A 19,241-nucleotide genomic window follows, 5' to 3' on the forward strand; every position below is an offset into this window, starting at 1 on the left:
TTTTCAAGCTATTTATATATATATATATATATATATGTATATATTTTTTTTGTGGCTGTGTTGTCATCATCATTGCTCAAATAGTTTACTCTAAAGAAAGATATATGACACTTGTACAGGGGTTTCCAAAGTGTAAACATTTTTTTAGTGGTGTTGAACATGTTCCTTTAATAAGATTTCCTTTGTAAATTATTCATTGATTGTTGAAATGTTAAAATTACATGAGTATTGATATATAAATAAACTTATCATTCAAAATTTTATAAATATTGATATAACATAGTGTGAATCTTATCATTTTTACAAAAAAGGCTCAACATTGTTGTTTGTAATTGAATAAAAGCTATAAGAGCAACTCTAAGGGGAAGAAGCAAAATACCTTACAAAAGTACACAGAAAAGTATCCCGTTTATTTTGCCTAACTAATTTAGGTAATGTGCATTCCATCTATACTCTTAATTTTAGCTAATCAATCAAACTAACTTAACTAAATATTAAAAGAAAAATATTAAAAACATATATAAATGAATAAATAATATTTTTATGACGTTGCATATGCAAATTATTTTTTTCAAAAAAATATTTTCCAAAGATCATTTTTTCAAATGGGCTGGGGCAAACGCAACAATGATAGAGGGAGCAATTTCAGTGGAAAACCGTTTGCCTATCAATGAAAGCTAACTAGTTATGGAGAGCCAAAATCAAAATGGGCATTTTGGCACTTCTGATGCAAAGCCCGCGGGAGCAAGAGAGAACTCTATGCACTAGTAAAAATGGCTCAGTATGCTCTTTTACCTCCTCCTTTGGAGACGCTCTAAACACATCATTTTGAATAAATTTTTACATAAAAAATTTATTTATATAATATTTTTCTAAATTTAAAGGTTAGTGTGAATCTCCACCATAATTGCAGTGTTTGAACATCAATTGAATAAGGCACATAATCTATATATATATATATATATATGGGTAAATTGTAAATACATATTTTCAAGTTTGTTTAAAATATTAATTTCTCTTGTAACTTTAAAAAATACATTTCGTTCCTTAAAATTTTTAGTCGGATAACAAATAATTCCTTATTAATTAATTATTAAGTCAATTAATAATTTTTAATGATGTCAACAATTTATTTTAATTAACAATTTTGGTAATTTTATTGTTATATCGAAGGATAGTTAAAATTTCATTTTTTCTGTCAACTCAGTAAAATGATAAATTTTGACAAAAGATTATTTATAATTTTTAAAATCATAAAGAATAATTTATATTTTAAGTATATCTTAGAAAATATATTTATAATTTGTCCTATATATAATAATTAAATTGATTAAAAAAAGTATTGATCAATGTCAAATATTGAGAGAGAGAGAGAGAGAGAGATATGCAAATGGGGGAAAGATCCTTGCCCCTAATAAATAATCTTATTTACAAGATGTGAGTGAGAAGAGGTCCTCCTCTATCCCATTTTTTCTTCTCTGATGATCTTATTCTGTTTGGAGCAGTCACTGTTCATAATTTTTGTGAGGTTTCAGGTTTTAAAGTCAACTCTTCCAAACCCAAAGTGTTTTTTTCAAACAATGTGGATAGCCACACTTATGATGCTTTAGCTAACATTTTTCAAGTCCGCACTTGTTCAAAAACCTCAGAAAAATACCTGGGATGCCCTATCTACCATGATAGGTCCAATGCTGACTCCTTTAGATTTCTCATTGATAAGATTCAAAATAAACTCGGGTTGGAAAACTAAATTGCTCTCACTTGTGAGTAGAACCACTTTGATCAAATCTGGCAATGCGGCCGTACCCTCCTACATCATGCAAAGTAACTTCCTTCCCAAGAAAACCATCAAAACTATTGAAAAACTCAATAGGGATTTTCTTTAGGGCTCGTCTCTGGAAAAATGAAAAATTCACGTGGTGAATTGGGACGATGTGGCTAAACCTAAGCATTTGGGTGGGTTAGGGATTAGACAAACCCTCTTGGTAAATCAAGTTTGTATGGCCAATTTGAATTGGCATTTGGTAAATGAGAAAGATTCTATGTGGTCCAAAGTTCTTAGAGAAAAATACCATTGGAGGAGTTTAGCGAAACGTAGAAATCTCTTCAACAAGGGAACTAGAATCCTCATTAGAAATGTCTAACAAAAAATTTTGGTTTGTCAACTAGACTGGTTTAAGCCCCTTGCACAACTTGATGAAAGGACCTTTTTCCCTTGAGCAAAGAAATCTCAAAGTAAGAGATTGTTGGGTGGATAATGATTGGAACTTTGACAAGATTTCTCTCTCCATTCCTAGGGATATCCTAAGTCAAATCTAAACTATCACTCTTAGATGGTTTGGCGTAGAGGAAGACAGAGTCTCTTGAAACAATTCTCCTGACGGCATTTTCAACAATAAATTTGTATATGTGCTCGCTAAGAACTTCACCTCCACCCTCCCTTTTGAAATTTGTCTTGGATTTGGAAGATCTCGAGTTGCCCATTTTTGTTGGCTAGTTATGCAACAACGTTTGAACACCAAAGACAAACACTTTTTCAGAAATGTGTGTCAACTTTGCAATTCCTTACTTGAAACAAACCTCCATTTTTTTTTATCAGCAAAGAAAATCTTTATTGATGAAGAAATCATACGTTACATATGAGATTACATCAATAAGGATGAGAAAGAAAAAAGGAACAAAAAGGAGACCAAGTATAGTGTTGGTGAGAAACTAACACAAGACCACTAATACTTTTTGCCACCACCCAAAGACTAGCTTAACAATTGCTTATAACCCACTGAATCACTACAACAAAAAACACTATTGGCAACTAAAATGGGAATTTTCGTCGCTGAAAGTCGTAGAATTGGCGACTAAAATGGAATTAGTCGCCAAAATTGGTCACTTTTGCCGACTAAAAGAGTTTAGTCGCCGAATGCAATGGTTTTAGCGACTAAAAGGCAGTTTAGTCGCCAAAGGGGGGGTTTTTAGCGACTAAAAAATTTTTAGTAGCCAAAGGTTAGGGTTTTTGGCGACTAAAACCATTTGGTAGCCAAAAATTAAGGTTTTGGCGACTAAAAACCATTTTGGTCGTTGATTGTACCTGTTTTGGCGACTAAAAACAGTTTGGTCGCTGAAGGTCAAGCTTTTTAGCTACTAAAAAAAATTAGTAGCTAAAAACAGGTTTATGGCGACTAAAATTCACTTTAGTAGCCAAAGGGGGAGGTTTTTGGCGACTAAAAACAGGTTTAGTCGCCAAAAGGGTAGGTTTTTAGGCGGAATAACTTTCTTTAGCGACGGAAAATTAATTAGTAGCCCAAAAATAATAGAATTGGCGACTAAATAATTTTTTTAGTCGCCAAAAGTGATCTAAATTTTTTTTAATAAATAATTTATTTTTTACATAAATTATATTGAATATATATAAATACATTTATATATATAGTTTTGTATTAATACTAGTGAAAGTAATATATAAATAATATTAGTTGCAACTATAATCATGAGATGGTTCAGTGGCATAGTGGGTTGGAGCGTGCGGTTAAGGTTTGGAAACATGGAGGTCTCAGGTTCGAAGCTTGTCTGAGGCACAAAGGGAAATTTTTTTTTTTTTCAAAAATGCTTTTGGCGACTAAACACTGTGGTCGCCAAAAGATTGAGCATTGCCGACGGAAAAAATAGTCGCCAAATGTATAAATAATAAAAAAATTAATTAACTATTGGCGACTAATAGTTTAGTCGCCAAAGGTATAATTTCCAAAAATGGAATTGACTATTGGCGACTAAAACCTTAGTCGCAGAAGACTTGTGTATTGCCGACTAAATGTTTTTTAGTCGCCAAAGGTATTGCCGACTGTCTGTTCGCGACAAACCCGGCGACTAAAAGATTTTGTCGGGAAAAGTGGAAATTTGACATTTGGCTACTAAAAAGGGACTTTTGGCGACTAAAAATTTAGTCGCCAAAGGTGTATTTTCTTGTAGTGAATGTTCCAGCTATGCTTACTTGTTGCCATCTTGCTTCCTTTTAGACCTATCCCTCCTATTTGGATCTCTCTTTGTCTTTTAGCTTTAGTTCAATAATCTTGTTCACAACATCATCTTCTTTCCTATTGAAATTGATGCCAAGAGATTTTCCTAATTGTATAATGGCTTTAGCTTCATTGAGGAGAACATTGTTCGGACTAGTAACACCCTCAGACAGATCTGAACGTGCTAATGTAGCTGCTGCTGGTCTATAGATGACAGACTTAGAGGTGTGCTTACTGACTGCTGCAGCTTTATACCCATGAAGTCTAGCAAAGCTGGTGAACCCCTCTAACTGAACCTTCTTCTTTCTTTTTTTCTTCTCATTCCGCAAGAGTTTTGAGATAGAAGCAGGTTACCTTACCAAGCCTGAATGATTTAGGCTCAGAAATCCCTTCCCATTTAAATTCTTACTAAGTGCTTGGGCCAAATCCACTTCAAGATTGATGCCATGCCCAAGTCCATCTTTAGATCCACTAAAGCTTCTGATAAAACCAGATGTAAAGACTTGCTCAACATTAATTTTTGGGTTGTGAACTAAATCTTCCATCATGGTCTCCTGACAACTGTGTGTTTACCTCATTTCCCAAATGACAATCACTAGGCCCTATCCTCTGTTCTACCTCTTTGGTACATGCTTCCTCTTCTCTACTAAAACCTCCATCCCACTTTGATTCCTCAACAACTGTGTTTACCTTCAACACACTTTTTACCTCCTTCTCTTTGTAACACTCCTTTGGAATTGTTTCTTCTACAACACTGCCACAGATTTCATTGGAGCTGCATTACGTGATTACATAACTGCCAAGAAATTCTAGGAAACTCTCCATATCCTCACCAAGCTTGTAACCTCGATATGTTTGATTGGATCAAAACTAATTGCCTTTCAATTGAGCCTCATGTTCTTTCCATCCCGTGGTCTATAGTCTCTCCCCCGCGTGTTGAACCCAGTCCACTCAATATTCTCAAACCTTTACGGACCATTGCTAAGGCTACGAAATGGTACAATCTCTCTAATTTTTATCACTCTCACCTTTAGAATTCCATCATGCGATTGGAGGCCCCCATCCACCAATTTTTACAAACTCAACACTAATTGATCTGCAAATGGAAACCTTGCTGCAACAAGGATCTCCTTCGTGACAACCATGGTAATTAGGTCAAAGGGTTCTATAGAAACATAGGCAGAACATCTAGTCTTTTAGCTAAAATTTTGGGCCCTCAGAGATGGGCTTAAGCTAGTACTTGATTTTGATCTCACTCCCATTGATATCGAAATTGATGCCTTGGCTCTTGTTAGCCTACTAGGGAACAATGGCAATGAACTACACCATCTCAGCAATCTCATTCTTAATTGTAGGTTCCTGCTGGACTGCCTCGGATCTCTAACCATTAAGCACATCTTTAGAGAGACAAATAATAAACTATGGAATGTTCATGGTGGATGGCAATTTTCATGTTTTCTCCTCCCCTCCCACCACCTGTATTTTTGGACTGTAATGAACAATGCTATGGGGATGTTATACCCCAGAACTTTGTACTAGTTTTAATCTATCTGTGAAGCCTTTTTTTACCCCCCCTCAAAAAAAAAAAAAAAATTAGTTGGAATGAAAGAGGTGAAAAATGAGACAATAAAAATAAAAAGAAAATCATTTTTTTCTACATTTGTTTAACATGAGAATGGTGAAATGTACAAGAGAGTTAAATTTCTTAACATTATAACTTATCTTTCATTTTTTTTTCAAAAAAAAAATATGATTTCTTTCCCCATTATTATTATCTCGCTTTCAATTTCCTTTTTGGTAACTTTCTTGCAAAAATTTCCTTTTAATCAAATTAATGCAAGATAATAAAGTTTGCTTAACCCTTTTAATCATTTTTACTTTTAATGATATTTTTTACCACCTAATCAATAGAAAAAGTAAAAGAAAAATCACCTATGAAACTTGTGCCATATAAAAATATTTTTTTGAATTATATTTTTTGAATTTTATTTGTAAAAAAATAAAGAAAAATTACAAATCAGTTGTAAAACTAAAAAAAATTGCAAAGTCATGAAAAAATTTATCACTTTAATTATTAAAGCCGATAAATTAAATCATTGATTTGAAATTTATTTTAAAAACATGCACTGAATTGTAATTTTTTAAATAAATAAATAAATGTACCAACCATGTACTCTGTTAATGATCACACAAACAACCAATTAGTTTTGTGTGTCTTCTACCGATGTCATTTCATTTAAAAAAAAAAAAAAAATTGATTTATGAGCAATGGCAATCCTAAATTTTGTACAAATAAACAATTTATTGATAAGCAAAACACATTTTAATAATAAAAATGAATATAAAATTCAAAATACTTGTCTCCATAGTATAAACAATTCGAATTCAATATATATTTGGATTTTTTAAATTTTTTATTCCCACACGTGTCCACGATGTCCATTCAAATTCTAATGTTTTTTTAGGATTAGATTTTTTTAAGTTGGCCATCAAATTTGAGAAAGCATATAGGTTTAGTGGGCCTATTTTGGGATTGGCATCAGTGATTTGAAACATTCACCTTTTAAAACTCGTTAAGTATTATATTTGTAAAAAAATTTAAGAAGATTGAATATCGATAACTATATATTTGATGAATCACATTCGTTTTTTAAAAAATGAACAACAATTATAATTTCAAGAATAACCATACATTTTTGTAATACAAATGAGATTAAAACATATAATTATTGATATTTGATTATCTTAATTTTTTACATAAATATTCTATTCAACGAAAATTAGAAGGTAAATGGTTCAGATCACCAAAGTCGACCCCAAAATGAGCCTATCAACCCCAACATTATTCCAAGTTGAGATAACCAACTTGAGGGCATCCAAACCCATTTTTTAAGAATGTACACGGGTCGGATTGATCCGATTTTAGAGTAATTAAGGAACCTACGGTTCTAAATAAATTAGAACCGTAATTGAACCATCAAATTTGTGGAACCGAACCATAAATAGGAACCATAGAAACCGATTTAATTTACAGTTCTATAAATTTTATATAACAATAAATATGATATATTTATATATATATATATATATATATTTTATGTTAAAAAATTAGTCTGATTAAGTTAGTTAGAATTTATCAATTTTACAATGAAAATTAGTGTTCAAGTTTTATAAGAAATTTTTTATATTTAATTTTTACATATAAAAAAATATTAAACAAATATATTACGGTCCAATTCGGAACCAAGTCTTAGAATTGGGAAAGGGATTGATTTGAATGATGCCACAATTTCAAAATCAAAATCAAAACCGAAACTAATAAAAATTAGAACACATCAGTCATTTTTCTTACACCTCTATATTTTTTTTACTCTCTCAATTAGTAATAAATATTATAAATAAGCTCTTTTTTTTTATATTTTATATTTTTGTTAATTCACGAAAATGGTTGTATCAATCTAATAATTATAACGAAAATGTTTGGTGGCCCAAATTTTTGTTTCTCGAATGGCTCGAATATATTAAAATGACATCATTTTATACAAAAAAACGACGTCGTTTTGGATATTTCGAGCCATTTGAGTTATGATTTTTCTGGCCACCTAACATTGTTGTAATTATAATAGGATGATTTCATTATATTTATTTTTAAAAATAGATAAAAAAAATAAAACTTTTATTAAATTAAAGAATTTTAATGCAAATAGGAGAGAAGTGATTTTAGCAAATAGGAGGACTCAAAGCAAAATTTTAAAATAGCCGTTTAATATTTGTATGTTTATTTATTTTTCAATGGACAAATCTACCATTATCTCTGTCACAAAGTATATTCCATGAATTCGTAAGAAATTTGAGAGAGAGGGAGAGAGAGAGAGAGAGAGAGAAGCAAAAGATATTTTCGGTGCGTTCCTTTTCCTTTTTGTTTTTTTTTGGCATTGAATTCGAAAATTAGGGTTTTGCTTTATACGTTTTACTTCAGATCAAATCAAAATTGTCATTCGATTCATCACGATCCCCTCGAATTACCGTTCATTATCTCCTGAATCTGATTCTCTCTATCTTTCTGAAATGTATTGTGTTTGTAGGGCTAAAATTGGATTCAAATCCAAGCCGATTGAAATCTGGATTTGAATTGCATTTCAAGGACATGCGTAGTTGATTTGAATTTCAGTTTTTCCATTCCATGTGAGTACATTTCACTTGGATCAGTAGATTTGGTTTAATTTCCTTTTGTCGAATTTCATGATCTGTTTTTGAATTGTTTGTTTGTAGAGCATTGATTATTAGATCTTGAAAATTGGCTCCTCAACGCCGATCACAGCGCCACATGGGTGGTCAGATGCAACAGAGCAATGCTGCGGCAGCTGCTCTGTATGATCACCCTGGCGGCGGCGGCTCCCTGCACAATGCAGGTCCCGGGAGCGATGCCGGTGATGCCGTCATGGCTCGCTGGCTCCAGTCCGCCGGGTTGCAGCATCTGGCTTCACCCTTGGCTTCCACAGGGATCGATCATCGCCTCCTACCTAACCTTCTCATGCAGGTAATCATAACATTGCCTCTACATTTTATAATTCATTGCTATGCCCATTTGTTTTCTTCAATTTGAATTTTGTTGGAATTTGAATTTTATGACTGCTGGGTACTATACTTTATGATTGGCACTCCATAGTTCATTTTATTTTGATTCAGTAATGCCTGTTTCACTATATTTGTGCCAGACATTGTATGTTGAAAAAAAATGCGACTTATATGTATTGATATTAGAGCATTTGTATTTTGATTGCACTGCATTCTCTCTGCTGAAGTATTTATAGGATTCATTATGGTCAGTTAATGTGAATATGCATATCTCTCATGGTTTCCTTTGGTCTTTTGTTTGTTTATTTAAATCAATGTTACATTTTGAAACAAATGTTCCAAAACCTGGTACACTTTCGTTCAAAAGCGAGTAAAGTTAGCGATCTAAAGCTATCCCAAAAGTTTTACCTATGTCTTTCTTAAAGGTTTCTTTAGAGTGAAAAAATAATAATAAAAATAAAAAATCAAATATAATGAACTAAAACCTAAGGTGAATGGATTTTTGACATGACAAAAGTACAAAATAGGTTTTAATGCTCATAGAAGTCTATTGCTACATGATTAATTTAAATAAAATATAATATATATATATATATATATATATTTATTGGATGTTTGATTGTTAAAAGAAAATTACTCTACAAGCACTTTAAATTCTTATTGTGTAATGCAATCTATAGAAGTCTATTCATATTGTACCACGTTTTAGAGCATATGTCGTACCACACTCCCATTCCGTGCGCCAGGTAAAATAGGTTTAAATGTCATTTGGTCTTTTTTTATTCATGTATATTAGTGCAATTTTAATTTGAGATAGTGAGGAACTGTTTGAAGGGTTATGGAGCACAATCTGCTGAAGAGAAGCAAAGGCTTTTCAAGTTAATGAGAAACCTCAATTTTAATGGAGAATCTGGTTCTGAGCCATACCTTCCAACTGCCCAAAGTTCAGCCGCAATGGGTGCATCAGAAGGTTTTTATTCTCCCGACTTCAGGGGAGATTTTGGAGCGGGGCTTTTGGATCTTCATGCTATGGATGATACAGAGCTTCTATCTGAGGTATGGCAGTGCCTCCTGCATAAGGTGTTATTATTAGGTAATATTTGTCTAAATTGCATTAGATTTTTCTTCCTCTTTTGGTGTAAGAAATTTGCTTGCTTTGTCTTTTAGTAAAATGGGTTGATGAAAAATCAATTAGTCAATTTTTAACAGAGGTCTTTGATGTTTTTGATGTTTTCTCAGGGTTGTAATGTATCGGTATTAAATTTAAGTCGTGTTTTGTTTCAAATTTAGTTCTTTGAGGATGCATAAGATGAGAATCATGTGATTTATAAATGACATATATGATTTGTGACGTTCTTTTTTCTTCTCAGGAACTGAAAATTATATTAACTGGGAAAAAGAAATTAGTCTGGTCAGGCTAAAGTGATCCCAAAAACAGCCTTAATGAGAGTATTTGTGCATCCCCCTCTTAAGAACACATGAGGCATATCAGTCAGATGATTTTTAACTGGGTACATGAAAATTCATGTTGTCCATTATTAGACCTTTAATCACCCTGACCATGTGTTATAGGAAAAGATATTCTTAATATTGGTAATGCAAGGGTAGGTTTACTGACATTGACATAGGGAATGGTTCTTACTTATTCTTCCTTGGCAATGGATTTTCAAACTATTTCTTTCTTTCTGATATTGATTCTGGAAATTAAATTATAATTTGTCATAACTTCTAGGGGAGCAGTAATCCAGTTTTTGTATTTAATTTACATTCATGATTTCTATGGTACATCGATCAACATTGTTTAACCAGCATAGTTGGCCTTACTAGAGCTTCTAAATTCTAGATGGTTTCAAGTGGCACTTTAATTAACAAATCATCACTGACATATTCAGTTCTATTGTGGGTTCACTAAAGTCCAATATGTGTTAGCAATACAGTTCTAATTCAAGCCTTGGGTTTCATCCTCTCCTCTCTCGTACTTTGTGAGAAAACAAAATTTTATTGATGATGCGTTATAGTAGCTAGGGATGGACAAAAGTTGGTTTTCTTTTTTTAACACTGTTAGAAAATGTGTTTTGTTGCCAAAGCAAGGATTATAACTGTTTCTCTTTAATTTTATAACCAGATCATGTGTAAAAGAGGGTGATTGTAAACATTATTCTAGTTATTTGTCGGCGGATGAATATGGATTCTTGAGAATTTGAAAATGGTGGATCTGTAGTAGCTCTCTTCAGTTTCTTCGACATGGTTTCTCAATGTTATCTGAGGAAATGGATGAGAATAATTTTTGCCACATTCACATGCTATTTTTGTGTAAATTACTGTTGGATATTTTTTGCCATGGAGGTTTGCCCGGACTGGCACTATTATGCAGAGGAATTGGACGCAAGTTTTATATTATTATTGTATTTTCCTTGGTTAACTGAATTGTTTTGATTTCATTTTTCAGCATGTCATCTCAGAGCCGTTTGAGCCATCACCTTTTATGCCTGCTGTCACACAAGCATTTGACAATGACTTCAATGTGATGGCCAACAGGCAGGAGAGAGGGCAAACAGACGCTGATACCTCAGTTGGATTATCTAGTGAAAAGGAGAACAATACAAGGGAAAACAATGTGGCTAAGATAAAAGTTGTGGTATGTTGTTCTATTGGCTACGCCTGATCTTTCTCTAAATACGTGTATTCTGGTTATGAAATTGCTTTGATGGTTTCTTTTTCCTTAGTGGAATTTTCTTTGCTAGCAAGTTTAATCTTTGTGTTTTGTGCACCTTGATTTGTAGAGTCTTATTCCACATGCTGGATAAATATTTTGGTATATTGATAATGTTTTTTTTAATGTGTTAACTTGTTAGTTACACAAAATTTCTACTCTTGGGTTTCCTGAGTAGATAGATTTTGGAATCAACTTGTGACATTATCAATGATACTTTGTTAACAGAGTTACAAGAGTCAATGTGGGGCTCAAGAGAAAGGAAAAATTGAGGGGCTCAACAAAAACCCAGTGCAAAGAGAGATCTTATTAGTTGGCTTGGTTTAAAGGTGGTGCCAAGTTGGGACCTTGCATAATTAAGCTTTGATTTACTTATGTCCTAGTTTTTGTTTGCTTTAGGTTAATATGCTGTCAGTATGTATTTTTTTGTTATTGTGAAATTGTTTTAATAAATAAGTTATTCTGGTTGTTTTTTAATTTTCTCGTAGTGTTCTACAGTGGTGGTTTGTGGTCTTTTCTTGGGTTGTTATCTCATCGAGTCTTCTATGTGGAACTTTTTTGTGCGATGAAAAACAAGTATTAGACAAAATTTCCAGTAATTTTGCTCTTGAAGGATTGTTTAGTGTAATTCTAGGTCCAGGTCAACGGTGACTAAGGAACTCCATAAGTGATTTCTAGCATCCTTCTCTGTTTATTTTCTTCGTTCTTTCTTTTATTTTATGCAGTTGTTAACCTTTTAGGCCTAAAACTATAATTTTTAGGCCTAAAACTATAATTTGGTGACTGCTTTATACCCTTGAGGCAAATTCTATTTGACAAGAGCATTCTTGAGGTAGACAAACCATCATCTCTTGTTCCTGTTCACATCCCCAGGAACAGGGCCAAAAATTAGTAATTCCTTGGTCAATGTGACGGAAAATTCACATTATTATTTACTTTCTTGAACTTGTACTAGTCTAAAACATCATAAATTTGCTAAGTTTTATCCATAAATAAATAATTATAGTCAAGGTCAAAGTGTCTCTACTTCCAAACCTGCATCAATTGCAAATATTAGAGCTTGTAGGAAAGTAATTCACTTAAATTGTGAAGTAACCAATGCTAAAATATGTGACTTGGTAGCTCATCATTATCTTGAAACAGCATTGGGATGGTGTGGTAGACCATAGGTGGTGTTATAAATATTTTGTTTGCTTCGTCAATTGTAGCGTATAAAATATCAGCATAATTCTTCTTGGATAGCACCTTAGCTTCTGCTTCCCAGGTTATTGCAGTATTGTAATCTTTGCACTTATTTGTAACACCACTAAACAGCTTTGTCATTTAATAAGTTATTAATAGGTTATTTTGGTGATATGCTTTTCTTTCTTGTTAAGGCCGATAACTATGAAGGAAATGCATTTTGTTATTACACAATCCTTTTTCAGAATAATTCAAAAGTTGACATGCATCCCAATTAATGTCACTAGGTTTCATATGAGTGTAAAAACAGTTGCATTGTTTTCTGGGAATTGTTCTCTTTTTCATGTTTAGGATGTCTTTGTATTAAATTTAGATTTCAACATATCTTTTGGGCTTAAATATTCTTATTCTTCTTTATGTAGTTTGCTTATGCAATGTGAATGTTGTTTCATTACTTTCTTATATGTTATGTGGCCTTTTCCTCTCATGACTCCTCCTGAGTCAATGACTGAAAGATATTTTATTAGTCTCCGAGAATTTATAAACTACGTACATTGTTGTTTGTGTCAGGTCCGTAAAAGACCATTAAACAAGAAGGAGATTGCTCGGAAGGAGGAGGACATCGTAGCTGTGTCTGACAATGCTTTTTTAACTGTCCATGAACCCAAGCTAAAGGTTTCGATATATTTCAGCTGCTGCAGAAGCACATAAATTTAATATTTATGCTGAATTTGATGTGGAAGGATTGATGCTAGCATTGAATTATATTTTTCAATTTTATGTTCTATTGGAGGAACTAAGTTTTGGCTTTGATATGAAAGGTGGACCTGACTGCTTACGTGGAGAAGCATGAATTCTGTTTCGATGCTGTTCTAGATGAGAATGTGACCAACGATGAGGTAATACCTTCAATAGCTAGAGATTGAAGTTGGTTTCTGAAGACTTCATTAATTAGAGATTGAAGTTAGTTGCTGAAGACTCTGTTCCATGTACAGACTAGTTATGAAATTAGATGTCAGTTGTGATTTGAACTTCCTTGAATTAATCATCGCTTGGCTTTTCACCTTTTCCATGCATATGTGTATGTATATTGGCTGGTGGTTAGGAAAATGATCTTTTTCTTGTCTTTGGTATGTAAGATTAATGGTTTGATCCCTTCTCATGTTCAAACAGGTATATCGTGAGACAGTAGAGCCAATCATTCCCATAGTTTTCCAGCGAACAAAAGCAACATGTTTTGCATATGGTCAGACAGGTTTGTAGAGGCTCTGTTCACTCTTACTCTGTTGTCTAGCTTCTTATTATATGCCCATCTCAAAGGAAAATGTATACTTGCTGTGTCAGATATTAGGATGCATTTCTTCTGGTCCATAAGCAGTTGAATTGTCTTTGTCGATTTATGGAGTACCTGAAAGCAAGTTGTGTGCTACTTAGTTTCAGTATGTCCAGTCCATGTATGAGCTTGAATGCCATTTATTAATTATTTAGTGCATCTCAATGTTTTGGGTAATGAGTGAGATTCATTCTGGTTTGAAGGTTTCTTTAGTTTCACTTGGGTAATATGTACTAGGCTCTATTTGTTTCAGTGGAAATTATTTTTAAGAAAATTTGTCACGAGAAAGACAAATATTACAACAGGTATTAAGGAGATATTTGATTCTATTTGTGCAGCTAACTGTGGTGATGTGATCAAATCTCTTGCTATTTCATGAGAAATCCTTGTTCAAGATAATTGGAACCTCTAGAACAAACTCTCTTAGAAATTTGCAGGAGTTATTTTTCTTTTGGAATGAAGGGAATGCATGAGCACATCAATGATAGCAATAATGTAGCCATATATTGTAACTAATTGAGTATCATCATTAATATTTATGCATAAAGATGGACAAGAATCAACGGCAAAATTTGCAAATGATGATATAACGCTTACTATAATCAGTGAAGGGTTTTTTCCCCCCCTTGTCTTTCTTAACTTTTTTGAGTATGAAATACAGGGAGAAGAATTTGCGGCCCTAGATTTATTTGGTTGCAGACATTTGTGTACTGGCAAAATTAAGGCGATGTATTTAAGTTTTTCTTGTAAAATGATCGTCTATGTTCCCCTTGCGTCTATTTGATTGCTATTTCTGCTGCTAGTTCTTGATATTTTGCTGATTCCAAACTGTCATGTGGATAATTGATATGCTACTGCTTTATAATTTCAGGAAGTGGTAAGACGTTCACAATGCAACCATTACCTCTCAGAGCTGCAGAAGATCTCGTCAAATTATTGCACCATCCAACCTACCGCAATCAGAAATTTAAGTTGTGGCTTAGCTTTTTTGAGATATATGGAGGAAAACTCTTTGATCTTCTTAGTGACAGGAAGTTAGTATTTTTATTGATTTTGTCTCGTCTTTTCCCTATATTTCTTTTCCTTCTTCTTGTTTTGATGTTTGTATTTGATTGAAAAGAACAGCTGTGGGAAGTTTTATGAAGTTTGGTGCACTATATCACATTTGAAAAGAATTTCTAGGCAGTTTGATTTCTCTGTTCTACTGTTTCAGTCTTTCTTCCGCCGGGTGAAAAAAGAAAAATTGGTATATTTTTTGAAAAGTTGAGGGTGTTTTGGTGGGTGGCTGGGATTAAATTTTGGTGTTCCTGTGAGAAGGGTCCAATACCATGAACAAATGCATAGCGGGAGTGTGGGGTAAATAGCAATATCACTAAGATTATGTTCTTTTGGTCACTTTTAGCATTTTATGCTTTTTGTCTAAGTAAAGATATCCTTGTAATTAAAAGATGAGTGCAAGTTCGCATATGTATAGATGTAACTTACTGAATTTTTTGTATGAGACTTGGGAGTGCTTTGACTGGATGATGATTGGTTATGCTCCCAATTATCTCGTGTGGTTGGCTACGAGTGTTTAATGTCCCATGTGTTTCTATTTGTAAATATGTTTTGCCATCACATATTTATGTGAGAGCTAGTTAATGAATTAATTAGTCTGTATGTCTAAATGCTTGATGGGTTTACTACTGTAATATTAACTTCTTCAATGGTTCATATATAGGAAACTTTGTATGAGGGAAGATGGACGGCAACAAGTTTGCATTGTTGGACTGCAAGAATTCGAAGTTTCAGATGTACAAATTGTTAAAGAATATATAGAGAGGGGAAATGCATCAAGAAGTACGGGCTCTACTGGTGCTAACGAGGAATCTTCAAGGTCACATGCTATATTACAACTGGTTGTTAAGAAGCACAACGAAATCAAAGACTCCAAGCGGAATTATGACGGAAACGAGTCCAAGAGTGGGAAGGTTGTGGGGAAGATTTCTTTCATTGATCTTGCTGGTAGTGAAAGAGGAGCTGACACAACTGATAATGACCGACAAACAAGGTCATATTTCTAAAAATATGCGTACCTTTCAGAGATGTACATTTATTTGTCTCTTTCCCATTGGAATTGTTTGGCTTGTAATTGCACATCTTAAATTGTTTTGTGCCTGCAATGTTCATCAAATTTCAAGTGGCTGCTGCCCTGAAATTCTTGCCAATAGAGTTTGTGAAAGTCTCTGGAAGAGATGGTTAACTGACCATTTTCCAAAGATGGTCATCCAATCATATGGTGGATGATTTGTATATACTATTGTTCTTTTTGTTTATTGCAGGATTGAGGGAGCTGAAATTAACAAGAGTCTTTTGGCTCTTAAGGAGTGTATTCGCGCTCTCGACAATGACCAAATTCATATTCCATTTCGTGGGAGCAAACTCACTGAAGTGCTTCGTGACTCATTTGTTGGCAACTCAAGGACTGTGATGATCTCTTGCATTTCTCCAAATGCAGGCTCATGTGAACATACACTCAATACATTGAGATATGCTGATAGGTATCTCATTTTTATTACAATTTTCAACAAATATATTACCCAACAGTTTTGCATGCTACTATCTACTATTTTTCTGCTAAAAGATGATTATCAAATCAACAGGGTTAAAAGTCTTTCAAAAAGTGGAAATCCGAAAAAGGATCAAGTTGCAAGCCTGTTACCGCCCCCCAACAAGGAATCTATTTCGGCATCATCTTTTCCTGTTTCTGCTGATGTGGAGGATGTTTATGAGCAGCATCAAGAAGTTAAAGTAGTTGATACAGGTGGTAGAAGGGTTGTAGAAAAAGAAAACCCGTCTTATAATCCTTCCGAATCCAATAAACAGCCTTCTACTTTTCCGTCAAATTATCCCTTCGGTGAGCGTGAGGATGGTGGGGTGACTTTTGGCACTGTAGAAAGAGAGAGGGTTGATAAACAAAATTTTGGTGGTTTGACAAGTCAAAAAATGCATTCATCATCGTATTTGCAAAACTCAGTCGACACAGAAGAAAGAGTGCAGAAGGTGTCGCCGCCTCGAAGAAAAGCTCATAGGGATGAAAAATCCGAAAAGCCAGGGAATTGGCTGAAAAAAGATGGCTGTGGATCTGATCCTTCTGCCACAAGTTACAAGCAACAGAGCACAAGCAATTTTACTAGTAGCAATGTAGGGTCTAGACAAAATGAGCCTGAACCTCCTCCTCCTGATAGGAATATCAATGAAATACTTGAGGTTGGTTATACTGTGCACTGTTTGTCTGTTGTTTTATTTTACATTGCAGGCTTTTACAATGTGGCTTAAATTGGTTTTATCCTGTTTTGGCTATTTAGGAAGAAGAGGCCCTGATTGCTGCGCATAGAAAAGAAATTGAAGATACAATGGAGATTGTTCGTGAAGTAAGTGGAGTTTCTATCTTTCCTCCTCCACAGTTGTTACATAATACATTTTTCAATTACATTAAAGTCAAATTTGATGTGCACTTGTCTAAGTTGAGTTATATACGGGTTTATCAGTATTATGCAATGGAGATTAACGATTTGTTTCTTTGCTAAATCAGTTTAAGGGAATCTTCTTTGTCTCTTATAGGGTGCCCAATCATATCCCAATTATTGCCCCTTGTGCTATACAAATTTCATTGGACTATTTTTACATTGGACTCTTCAAATAAATCAAATACTCACCCGACACTTGCACAAGAGTGTAGGATATGTGTCCAATACTTTTTATTTTCTTATATGTTTGTATTTAACACTATCATTATATGTATATATTTTTGTATAATTACTATAAAATGAGAAAATATCTTTTTGACATTGTATGTTACATGTATCACTATTTTATGATAGGTTAAAAATATAAAGATATGACCATTTTTTGCCGATTTTGCTTACCCTTAAAATTGAGGTTTGATGGGTGCAATCTCTACATACATACATGGACACCCGTATCCGAGTCCATGTAACATAATCGATGATAATGTCCTAAGTTTTAGGTCCACTACTGAAGTAGGATAGGTTTTGCAATTTTTCATGACATTTTTTAGGTTATATCTCTTTCTTTTTTGGTAATTATCATTAAGGAATTTCTTGCATTGCATTTTCCTGTTATTTTCGAAGAGTTGATTTTTCATTTTTTTTTTGGAGCTCAGCCTTGATTTTCATCTGAAAGACATGTTTTTTGTTTTTTTAACTGTAAATTTAAGTGCTTCTAGCCGAATGTCTTTATTACCTCTTACAAAATTAATCAAGAATAGGTAAAAATGTAGGAAGCAGAAGTATCTGGCAGTTATATAACCCTGTTTGGATTCTGGATTCCAGGAAATGAAGCTGTTGGCAGAAGTGGAACAACCTGGTAGTCTCATCGACAATTATGTTACTCAGTTGAATTTTGTGCTCTCGCGCAAAGCAGCGGGTCTAGTTAGTCTTCAAGCTCGCCTTGCCCGGTTCCAACATCGACTTAAAGAGCAAGAGATTCTGAGTCGGAAGAGAATACCTCGTTGAGGCATTTCTTCCCATCCAACAGCGATTCATTTTCTCTTGCCATTGTGATCCCTTATTTCTTGTGAATCTCTTAAATGTTATTCATGGTGGTGCAGATACAAACCAGGAAGCCATGTTTAGGTCATTTGAGGAGGAACATGGAACTGCAGAAATCCGACCACATCTGAGGGGTGCCTGTGGTTCAAATCATGGCGGTGATAAATGTAAGGTTTTGGATGTGTTTGATGTGTTCTTAACGGGTTTGTGGACTTTGGACAATTGATGGTGGCTGTGGAATGAATGATATCAGAAAGACATTTTCGTTTCAGAAAAAAGAAGAAAAATAAGATAGTGAATAGGTACCATCAATTTTTATGACTTCAATGTATTTCAATTGTACTTAAAAAACTGCATTTGTTTCTATGTCAAAACCCTTTTGTGACTTGTTTGGCAAACAATTTTTTCATGTCTCAATTAACGGGTATCTTAATGTTATTTTTACCCAACTGGTTGGCACTAGAGCTCTTCTTCAGTGCTAGTAGTTTTTGCCGAGAAGGGTAACTATTTATTGTAGTTTGTTTGTGGGGCAATGGGCATGAAGATTTCCGAACACGTTTGCTTTTGCATTTTCTCACAACAGGGTAACTATTTATTGTAGTTTGTTTGTGGGGCAATGGGCATGAAGATTTCCGAACACGTTTGCTTTTGCATTTTCTCACAACAGTAAAACCGTTGCAACGATGGTGCTGTCCAGTGGTCATGGGAATGGTGATCGGATAAGATTTCCCCCTCACAAGAACAGTAGAACCCTCACAATGATGGTGCTGTTGCTGCACGGTGGTCATTAGAATGGGACATGGTGCTGTTTCTGTACGGTGGTCGTTAGTACGGGACGGGGCAGGAGATAGTTCACAGTGCCTTGTCCTGCT

At 34.0% G+C, this 19,241-nt stretch overlaps 1 protein-coding gene across 1 annotated transcript; it reads left to right on the forward strand.

The window, feature by feature from the left end:
• Positions 1–7,735: 7,735 nt before the first annotated feature.
• Positions 7,736–18,767, forward strand: LOC114291817 (kinesin-like protein KIN-13A). The gene is made up of 14 exons (XM_028235692.2): positions 7,736–7,911; positions 8,096–8,195; positions 8,283–8,550; positions 9,423–9,644; positions 11,038–11,226; positions 13,054–13,158; positions 13,305–13,382; positions 13,657–13,738; positions 14,688–14,850; positions 15,537–15,866; positions 16,138–16,356; positions 16,459–17,065; positions 17,164–17,229; positions 18,151–18,767. Exons 3-14 carry the CDS (start codon positions 8,338–8,340, stop codon positions 18,331–18,333), a joined length of 2,457 nt encoding a protein of 818 aa, XP_028091493.2. The 5' UTR covers positions 7,736–7,911; positions 8,096–8,195; positions 8,283–8,337; the 3' UTR covers positions 18,334–18,767.
• Positions 18,768–19,241: the final 474 nt, after the last annotated feature.

Source organism: Camellia sinensis, chromosome 7 (assembly GCF_055761805.1).
Source record: "Camellia sinensis isolate YWXY chromosome 7, ASM5576180v1, whole genome shotgun sequence".
In the NCBI taxonomy this organism is placed as follows: Eukaryota; Viridiplantae; Streptophyta; class Magnoliopsida; order Ericales; family Theaceae; genus Camellia; species Camellia sinensis.